The sequence below is a fragment of the Nicotiana tabacum genome, chromosome 19, assembly GCF_000715075.1.
Source record: "Nicotiana tabacum cultivar K326 chromosome 19, ASM71507v2, whole genome shotgun sequence".
Lineage (NCBI taxonomy): Eukaryota > Viridiplantae > Streptophyta > Magnoliopsida > Solanales > Solanaceae > Nicotiana > Nicotiana tabacum.
The window spans coordinates 92844247-92855267 of record NC_134098.1 but is presented as its reverse complement, the minus strand read 5'-3'; the positions used below and the strand labels follow the sequence as shown (position 1 = coordinate 92855267).

The 11021-nt window shown below is 37.0% G+C and overlaps 1 protein-coding gene across 1 annotated transcript; it reads right to left on the bottom strand.

The window, feature by feature from the left end:
* Window positions 1–1298: 1298 nt before the first annotated feature.
* LOC107831116 (agamous-like MADS-box protein AGL61) lies at window positions 1299–2123 on the bottom strand. The gene is made up of 2 exons (XM_016658846.2): window positions 1955–2123; window positions 1299–1687 (listed from the first exon to the last, which is right to left on the bottom strand). Exons 1-2 carry the CDS (start codon window positions 2121–2123, stop codon window positions 1299–1301), a joined length of 558 nt encoding a protein of 185 aa, XP_016514332.2.
* Between the last annotated feature and the right edge of the window lie 8898 nt (window positions 2124–11021).

Below are 11021 nucleotides of genomic sequence, written 5' to 3'. Positions count from 1 at the left end.
TGACTCGATAAATTAGAATTGCTTGATTTAGTTGATAATTGATCACCAGTCCTCGTGGGTACGATACTCTACTCACTTTTTATTACTTGATTGACCGTGTACACTTGCGTGTGCGATTTAGGGCTAACACTCTCAGCAACGGAAAACTGTAACCTAACGATTTTTGTGCTACAATGTAATATTTCAAAGAAAAACTATGTGTGGAACGATGAGAGATCAACACTCTTTGCACTATGTATACTTAAGAAATTTCATGGGAGAAAAGCTCCAATTTCGTTCCAATTCAGGTTTGTGGTTCCACTTTAGAATTGATAGCAGTAGCTGCCTAAGCAAGATTATAGCTCCGTAGCTGTCTGTCTAGTGGGGTGTACGCACCAACCTTCTAGGTGTTTGCCTAGGCGTAAGCCCCATTGTTCTAGGTCTTTATTTGTGGCGTAAGCCCCGAGAAATATTTCAAATTGGAGCCAAAATTTCTTAATAAATCCTTTTCTAAAATTTAAATATTCAAAAAATAATTCATACTGAATTCTCAAACTAAAAAATTCAAAAGTCAACATTTTTTTAATTATTTATTTTAATCTCACAATCTTTTCTCTTTGTCATTTACTGAGAAAAAAATACACTTTAGACCTTTGTTTGCAAAATGCAAAGCACAAAAAGGTTTGGCCTCTAGTTTTTACTTTCCTTCCACGTTTGTATTTTCCTTCTTTATGCTTAATTTCCTTAAAGTTTTTTTTTTGTATTCTTTAATTTATTCTTTTCAAGTTACTTTTTGATTTTAGATTTATTTTTTTTGGTATCTCTCTAGCTTAGATATTATTATGATGACTATATTCTGGCTATTTGTAATATAATAAGTATTCGTGATATGTTATGTAGTTTTAGATTTTTAAACAATAGCATTATATTATTTTTATTTTAATTTATTGAATTTTTTGAATTTGAGATATAATTTTTATAACTCTACTTATATTCCATCATAGTCATGTTTTTTATTACGCATACATAGTAGATATCACCAAAACACTACATAATACCCCAATCCAAAAATAATGATTAACTAGAACAGCTCCTGCACTAAACTCCTGCTATGTGCAGGATATGGCCGGGAAAGAGAGAATCCATGACCATGTTGGTGTATTGTAGATTGCCTTACTTTGCATTTCTGCAAAATGTTATTTATGGGTTGTACCTGTGACATCCTAGTCACACGATGACAACTTTTATGGTTGCGCCAAGGCTAACCTTTAAAAATAAATAACATGAACGATTATTAAAAACAAAACTAGTAGTAGCTTTTATTCAGCCTTCCACTTTCCATTTTCGTAACCATAACCATGCTCAGTACCATAGTTCTTCACCTTCAAGAGCAGATCTTCCAATCCCTCCTTCAACATTGAAGCCTCGATGTAGTTCATCTTCTCTATAGGACCCTTGAACCACTCTTGTTGGCCCTCCACTTTCTTATTCATTTGCTTGAGTTTGCTTTTCAAGTGTAATGCAAAATCCAGTTGGTCTTGCAGAGAATTGAGTTGTGTGTTAAGTTCACTAGAATTGGCTTTTCGGAACATCTGGACATACTTGTCATCAATGCCTGGTGATGATGGTGATGGAGGCCTTTCTTCGCCAACATATTTGTTGATGGTTTCATTTATATTTGGATGACCAAAAGAGTAAGGCTTGCTACCTATAGAGCAAAAGGAGAGAAATCGGTAATATAAAATAGGGCAAGAGGAGAGAAATCAATTTATCTACTGTTATAACGCCTCCCACACCAAGTATTTTTTTTATGATGCTTTAATTTTATGTGAAATTAATTATCATGTTCAAGATCTTGGATTTGCATGTTTAGTTATGATGATGCATGTACATTTATGCTTAAAAAGTAATATTTGTTGATGGTATATCATGTATATATAGATGACCAAAAAAATATAATTAGGCTTGTAATTACCTTGTGGACACACGATGATGCCAATTTCAGCACCAGTCATAACAACAAGCTCGTTTGCTTTCTTGAAGACACCATTTCGGCGTTTTGAGAAAGTCACTTGTCGATTATTTTGATTTTCTATCTTTGCGAGACGAACACTTTTGCGAACCTTAATATGTCCAGTACTCATTCTCAAGAATAATGATGATATAACTAGTATTAATTACTAAGAGTTACTATGTGATATGAACTTTATAATACAGAAGCCTAGTATTTATAGAGTTTTTCCAACATATTGAAGCCTTTGGTTTTTCAATTTTGGTAGTTCAAAGATATGAATCCAGTTCATTTTTGTAGTGTTCACATGTTATGAGGCAAGTAAATTTAGATCATTAATCATAGTAGTGACTGTACTCTTCATTTTTAAAAAGATTTTCAAAATTTACATCTATAATATTGTAATGGTCAAGTCAATTTTCAGGCCCAGGCCTGAACCAGTGGTGATTTGCTATTATAAGATTATTAGAATATGATGCTTGCTTAATAATATCTCTTAATTTGCAAATGGGTGAATAAATATCCTAGTTTAGTTTACCATTATTTTTATTTATATTATCTTTTTTAATTTCGAATTCTTCGATAATTTTCAAGTTGTCGCTGAAAATTATGACATGTTTTTATTTATATTCTCTTTTTAATTATTTTCAGCTTTTGTTAATATTCGATTTGTCACAGAAGATTAGGACATGTTTCAATATTCCTAGTCTAGTTTACTATTTCTTTTATTTATATTCTCTTTTTTGGTTATTTTCCTACTTTTGGTAATATTCGAGCTGTCGCGTAAGATTATGACATGTTTCAATATTTACATCAAATTGGCAGTTATTATTTACATATATTTTAATCATGTAAGCATATATATATATATATATATATATATATACACACACACAAAAAATCACCTCAATTTATTACTTAACCATATAAATGGATGCAATTTGATACAAGCACCAATATATGGATATATAATCAAGTTTTTTCCTCTTACAAATATCATAATTAGAAATATAGTTTCTGGGGAGCAAGTACTATAAATTTCTTTTTCTTTATCTTTTTTTGATAATGGAGAAATTTTCACGACCCGGAATTCCCACCGTCGGGACCGTAATGATGCCTAACATTTTGCTTGCTAGGCAAGCCAACGTTAGAGAATTATTTAAACCAATCCTTATTTCATTCAGTAAATAACAACAATTAGCTAAGATGAAATATAGTGAGTACGGAATAATATAAAGGTTGCATTGCGGAATAATATAAAGGTTGCATTTAATTACTATTACCCGGATCTGGAATCACAATTCACAAACATTCTAGAATTTTATTACAAGTAATAGTTTAAGAAAAATACATTTGCTTGAATGAAAGAAACAGTACAATAAAAAAGATAGACGGGGTCTTCAAGGTCTGTGAACACCGACAGATCTACCTTGAGTCTCCGGATAGCGGGTCCAACAACAAAAATCTCGATCAACCCGAGCCGGTACCAAAATATGCACAGAAAGTGCAGTGTGTAGTATCAGTACAACCGACCACATGTACTGGTAAGTGTCGAGCCTAACCTCGACGAAGTAGTGACAAGGCTAAGGCATGGCACCTACAAATGAACATGTACAATTTAACAGTGTATATACAAATAACAGTAATGAAGAGCTAGACAGGAAATACGAGGAGGTGGAAACATGCTGAGGGAAATACATGATAAAGAACTACAACAGAATGATAATTGGATCAACCAATATACTATGAATCAACAGGAACAACCAATACAGTAAAGGAAAAATGCACGGTATCACCCTTCGTGTTTTTACTCTTAATCTCACCATAAACTCAATAGAAACGGTATGGCATTACCCTTCGTGCATTAACTCTAATATCATGGCACGATATCACCCTTCATGCTTTTACACTCACAATATGGAATGGCATCACCCTTCGTGCATTAACACTCTCCCTTACCATAATGCAATGAATAAATAACAACAAGGAGATAGAATAACAAGTACAAGCCTTACTTCAACCGTTGGTTACACAATATCAATCTTAACTTCGAAATAAATACTCAATTATCACCAGAAGATCGTAAACATGATAAGAACGATTAATCTAACAACATTAGTCTAAACCCGTAGCAATTAGGCATGGGAACAAAAGACAATATGAGAAAACAAGAGAAACAGGGAAAGTAGGTAAATTGGCGGCGCATAAGTACTTGTCACCACAAATATACGACGCTCACATGAATTTCACATAGCAAATAATCTGAGGTTCCTAATCGTATCTATTGACAAATGACTAAATTACATCAAATATTGCTAAAGGAATCAATTACATTGCATAAATTTAGATTTTTCCAAACTTTCTTCAAAAAAGTCAAAAATCGACCCCGAGCTCGCTTGGTCAAAACCCGAGGTTCATACCAAAATCCATTTACCCATTCACCCCCGAGCCTGGATATATAATTGGTTTTGGAATACGACCTCAAATTGAGGTCTAAATTCCCAAATTTTGAAATCCCTAGTTTTTACCCCAAAGCCCCAATTCTACCATGAGAACTCTAGATTTTAGGTTGAAACTTCATGAAATGTAATGGATAATTGAAAGAAAATAGTTTAGAATCACTTACCAACACTTTGGGGAAGAAAATGTATCTTGAAAATCGCTTCTAGCCCGTTTGGTTTTTGGAAAAATGAATTAATGGCTTAAGTCCCATTTTGGGACTGTTTTATGCACTGGGCGACAGTGTTCATCGCGTTCGATAGGACATTGTCGCGTTCGGGAAGAGCAGAATTTCCAAGCCTTCGCGTTCGCAAGTCATCCTTCATATTCGCGAAGGCTACTCCCCCCTGGCCTTCGCGTTCGTGAGACCATACTCGCGTTCGCGATGAACGATTACTGACTCCCTCCCCCGGGTCCCTAACACTACGCGTTCGCTATGAGCTGGTCGCGTTCGCGAAGGGTAACGCCCCCATCACTTCGCATTCACGACCAAGTCTTCGCATTCGCGAACAAGAAAATTCCAGCTTAACCAGCTTACTCTTCGCGTTCGCGAGAGTACCTTTGTGAACGCAAAGAAGGACCAACCAGAACACCTGCTGCAGCAAAATACCCGATTTTCTAAGTCCAAAACATCCCGTAGCCTATCCGAAACTCAGCCGAGCCCTCGGGGCTCCAAACCAAACATGCACACAAGTCTAAAAATATCATACGAACTTGCTCGCGCGATCAAATCGCCAAAATAACACCTAGAACTATGAATTTAGCACCAAATCAAATGAAATTCTGAAGAACACTTTAAAATTCCTAACTTCACAACCGCACGTCCGAATCACGTCCAACCAACTCCGTTTCTCATCAAAATTCACAGATAAGTCATAAATATTATATTGGACCTATACCAGGCTCCAGAACTAAAATACGGATCCGGTATCAACAAGGCCAAACATCAACCAATTCTTAAAAACCATTAAACTTTCAGACTTTTAATTTTCATCAAAAATTCATAACTCGAGCTAGGGACCTTCGAATTTGATTTCGAGCATACGCCAAGGTCCCATATTTCGATACGGACCCACCGGGAACGTCAAAATATGGATTTGAGTCCGTTTACCAAAAATGTTGAACGAAGTCAACTCAACTGAAGTGTTTAGGAAAGTATTCTTATTTTTATGAGTTTTTAACATATAAGCCTTCCGGGCCAATACCTAGACTGTGCACGCAAATCGAGGAAGGTAAAAATGAGATTTTTAAGGCGTAAGAGCGCAGAATAGAGTTCTAAAATATAAGATGACCTTTTGTGTCATCACATAAATTCCCGTAAAACCAATGGCGACGTTCAGATCTTGGTGGGTAAATTTCTTTCATTCCTTTTCCCATTCTACTAAATGTACCCTTAAAGAAATATTCATACAATCCAAAAATTGGAATAGTCGATTATATGCGTGCAAGGTAACTCGAATACCACTATTATCAAATAAAATTAAGATAATTCAAAATGTAAGTTGAACTTAAACTTTTGTTGTTTAAACCTACGGATAGTATAGAAATAACCAATATATTTTCATATATTTTGTTTTTACCAAAAGCAAGTGTTTGGTGTGGGTGACTGCAATTAAAAAAATAACATTCTTATCTATTGGCAATTACTACTTTAAAAAAACCTTAACAACCTTTGAAATTATACTATTTGTGGTTTCTTGATATATCCATGTCACAATAATAAGTTTTATAAACTACTTCGTTATCAGTCAGGTTACTAGGGGCTTACAGAATATATGTTTGGATCTAAATTATTCTTAACTAATGCTGGAATACTTTTTTTGGCAAAGAATGTAACGACTCGGCCGGTCGTTTTGAGTATTACAAACCTATTTTCCCATTGACTGCTCAATTTATGCTTTACAGTTGTTATATGACTTGTCGGGATAATTGGTTTGGGTCCGGTGAGGTCTTGGAATGAATGGGAACACTTAATTCCAAAGTTTAAAACTTAAGTTGAAAAGGTTGGTTGGATGTCGACTTATGTGTAAACGACCCCGGAATAGAATTTTTATGATTCCAATAGCTCTGTATGGTGATTTTGGACTTAGGAGCGTGTGCAGAAAATTTTATGGAAGTCCGTAGTTAAATTAGACTTGAAATGCCTAAAGTAGAAATTTAAGTTTGGAAGTTTGACCGGGGAGTGGACTTTTTGATATCGGGGTGATTTTGGACTTGGAAGAAATCTGGAAATTTCTGCCTTCTAAAAGCGAGCCTGGCATCACAGAAGCAGGAAGTCCGCAGAAGCAGACGAAATCATGCAGAAGCGAGTCCACAAAAGTGACACCAAGGTCGCAGTTGCGGAGGCAAGGGGGGCTGGGCAAAATCGCAGAAGCGGACGCATCTTCGCAGAAGGGAGTCCGCAGAAGCAGGGGCAGTCATAGAAGCGGTTGGTTTCTCGCATTTGCGGGACCACAGAAGTAGCTAAGTGAGTCGCAGGTGCGAAACTCCTGGACAATATACATTTCGAAGGGGTTCTGAGTTTTGCCATTTTTGGACCTTCAAGCACGGTTTTTGGGGCGAGTTTCAGAGAGAATTACGGGAAACTTGAGGTAAGTTACCTGTGATCTTTTCTACTCTATAATATTAAATTATCATCGAATAATCCGACTTAATTACGTGTTTTAGAGGTGTAAATTGAAAATTTTGATCTAGGGATTTAGAAATAAGATTTGATGATTTGGAGGTCGAGTTGATGTCAGAATTTGATAAAATTTAAATGGTTAGACTCGTTGTGATAACCCGATAGGTCATCTTATACTTTAAAACCTAATTCTGTTATCTGAAGCCTTAAAAATCTCATTTTACCCTCCTCGAGTTGTGTGCGTGGTCCGAGCGTGTTTCCGAAAAGCTTTTATCTTAAAAACTGTGAAAAATATGAAATTTTGCTTTGAAAACCATTTGTGTTGACTTTGGTCAACGTTTTGATTAAACGGACCCGGATCCATATTTTGGCGGTCCCGGTAGGTCCGTATCATAATTTGGGACCTGGGCGTATGCCCGGAATCGAATTCCGATGTCCCTAGCTCGAGATATGGCATTTTGATATAAAATTAAAAGTTTAAAGTTTAATGATTTTAAGAATTTATTGATATTTGGTTTTATTGATATCGGGTCCGTATTTTGGTTTCGGAGCACGGTATAGGTCCACTATAATATTTATGACTTGTCTGTCGAATTTGGTGAGAAACGGAGTTGATTTGACGTGATTCAGACGTTCGGTTGTGAAAATAGAAGTTTTAAAGTTTTCTTGAAACATTCATTTGATTTGGTGTCTGATTCGTAGTTCTAGGTGTTATTTTGGCGATTTGATCTTGCGAGCAAGTTCGTATGATGTTTTTGGACTTGTGTGCACTTTTGGTTTAGAGCCCCGAGGGCTCGGGTGAGTTTCAGATAGGCTACGGGATGATTTGAACTTAGAAAGTTTGCTGGTTTTTTTTACTTCGGCTGGTTTCTGGTATTTCCTTCTTCGCGGTCGCGAATATACTCCCGCGATAATGAAGGGTAAAATGGGCCGGGGGAGATTTTGTTGTACCCATTACATTTCATGAGTTTTCAACCTAAAATCTAGGATTTTCATGGTGGAAATTGGGGGTTTGGGTAGAATTAGGGATTTTTGCATAATTAGAATTTACACCTCGAATTGAGGTCGAATTTCGAAATAAATTATATAATCGGGCTCGGGGGTGAATGGGTAAATGGATTTTAGTCCGAACCTCGAGTTTTGACCAAGCGAGCTCGGGGTCGATTTTTTATTTTTGGGGGAAAGTTTGGGGAATCTTAATTTATGCAATGTAATTGATTTCTTTAGCAATATTTGATATTATTTAGTCGTTTGTGAATAGATACGATTTGTTTGGAGGTGGATTTTAGAGGAAAAGCGGTAATTGAGCATTAAATGGCCTTTGGAGCGAGGTAAGTGTTGTGTCGAACCTTAACTTTAGGGAATATGACTTGTTAGTCTAATTGCTACATGTGTAAATGTTGGGAAACAACGTATATGTGAGGTGATGAGTAATTATGCGTTGTAGTAGGGTTAAAGCATGCGGGCGGGGCTTGATTTCTTGCAATTATAGCTTTCTTTGTTCATGTTATCCATGCTTAGACTAGTATTGTTAAATTGATCGTTCTTATCATGTTTACGGATCTTCTAGTGATAATTGAGTATTGATTCCGAAGTTGAGGTTGATATTGTGGAACCAGATGCTGAAGTAAGGCTTGTACTTGTTATTCTATCTCCCTGTTGTTATCTGTTCATTGCATTATGGTAAGGGAAAGTGTTAATGCACAAAGGGTGATGTCGTGCCATATTGTGAGTGTTAATGCACGAAGGGTGATGTCGTTCCATATTGTGAGTGTTAATGCACGAAGGGTGATGCCATGTCGTATTGTGAGTGTTAATGCACGAAGGGTGATGCCGTGCCATATTGTGAGCATTAATGCACGAAGGGTGATGCCGTACAATATTATGAGAGTTGATGCACGACGGGTGATGCCGTGTCGTATATATTGATTTATATTGTGAGGCTGAGAGTAAAAGCATGAAGGGTCATGTCGTGCAATTTTCTTCATTGTGTTTAGTTATTTTTCACTTGCTAAAAGCATGTCGACTGTTCTGGTTATCATTTCTGCTGTATCTCCTATACCCTGTTCCCCTTTAGCATGTTCCCCTCCCAATATACATGTTTAGCAGGTATTGTTATTTTCTTGTACATATATTGTTATCTGCACAGATTTGTTATGTGGGTGTCTTGTCATAGACTCGTCACTAATTCGTCAAGGTTAGGCTCGACACTTACCAGTACATGGGGTCGGTTGTACTGATACTGCACTCTATACTTCCTGTGTAGATTTTGGTATTCATCCTAGCTGATCGAGAGGCGTAGCAGCTCGGACTGATTCATTGGAGACTCAAGGTAGATCTGTTGGCATTCGCAGACCTTGAAGTCCCCGTCTATCTTTTCAGTTTTCTTTTTACTGTTTCTTTCGTTCAAATAGTTGTATTTCTTTCACACTTTTACTTGTAGTAAAATCCTAGAAGTTCGTGAATTGTGACTCCAGATCCAGATAGTAGTGTATATGTTGAGGCTGTTATAAATTTCCTCAATTATTTTAACTCGTTATAGCTTAGTTGATGTTATTTACTAAAATGTAATTGGCTATATGAATTCTCTAACGTTGGCTTGCCTAGCAAGTGAAATGTTAGGCATCATCACGGTCCCGACGATGGGAATTCCGGGTCGTGACACTCGTGGTTGAACAGGCGTTCATATTTTATAACTTTTCTCGGGTTTCGAGACGTGGTCCCCACGGGCGATTTTTTAGTTAAATTTTGGATTATGTTGGAAAATTAGTATTTTCATATGGAATTAATTCCAATAACTTGTATTGACTGAATCGAATTAATTAAGACTAGATACGAGGCTTTCGGAGAATTCGTGAGGCAAAGACATAGCGGAGTAAGGAATTACACGGTTTGAGGTAAGTAACACTTCTAAACTTGGTTCTGAGGGTATAAATCCTTGAATTTCGTGTTATGTGAATTGTATGAAGGTGATGCACATGCTAGGTGATGGGCGTGTGGGCGTGCACCATAGAAATTGGGACTTAAATAAATTCTGTGGAGTTGTAAAACCAAAGAATCATGTTATTATCCAAATATTCTCCACGTGTTAGGAAATTGAGCTAAGACTCGTATTGAAGATCATGATTAGGCTACGTGCCGATATTTTTAGGAACCATAGGGTCGTGTTGCTATTGAATTTTATTGTTCATACATTGTGAGGATATTTATGGGATCGGGGTTTCCCGCCTGCAGCAGGCCATATTGGCTTTATATACATTACTGTTATATAGAACGGGGCTGCCCGCCTACAGTAGGCCTTACAGGATTTATCATTATATGGATCGCGGCTGCCCGCTTGCAGCAGGCCATATCAGCTTTATATCACACTTGGGCTGAAGGAGCCCCTCCGGAGTCTGCACTCCTCACAGTGAGCGTAGATGATTTATATCCAGGATGGACTTCCCAGGGCATAGACTTACCTTACTTATTTATATTTGTGATGAATTTCCCTGGACATGGATTTTGTCTGAATTATTTACATTTGGGGATAAATTACCCAGGACTGGATTGGCCTTATACGGTACTGAGTGACTGACTGTCAGTTGATGTATATATATACGGGATGGAACTTCCCTGGGATGGATTGGCCATATACAGTACGAAATTTAACTATTGCACTTGAAATCATGCCTACATTTCTGTACTGTTATTTCTATACTAGATTGTACAAGCTGAGCTCGTCACTACTTTCAGCCCAAAGGTTAGTCTTGTTACTTATTGAGTTGGTTTTACTCATATTATACTCTGCACCTCGTGTGCATATCCAGGTGCTTCCAGACACGGCGACTGTTAGACCTCAGTGTGTTACCAGTTGGAGACTACCAAGGTAGCTGCTTGGCGTCCGCTGACCTTGTCTCTATTCCTTTA

Excerpts from the sequence above, each read along its gene's own strand:
- LOC107831116 (XM_016658846.2), bottom strand. The coding sequence starts at position 2,123 with ATGAGTACTGGACATATTAAGGTTCGCAAAAGTGTTCGTCTCGCAAAG. Across the intron at positions 1,688-1,954 it reads CATCATCGTGTGTCCACAAG|GTAGCAAGCCTTACTCTTTT; the intron begins GTAATTACAAGC and ends TTTGCTCTATAG.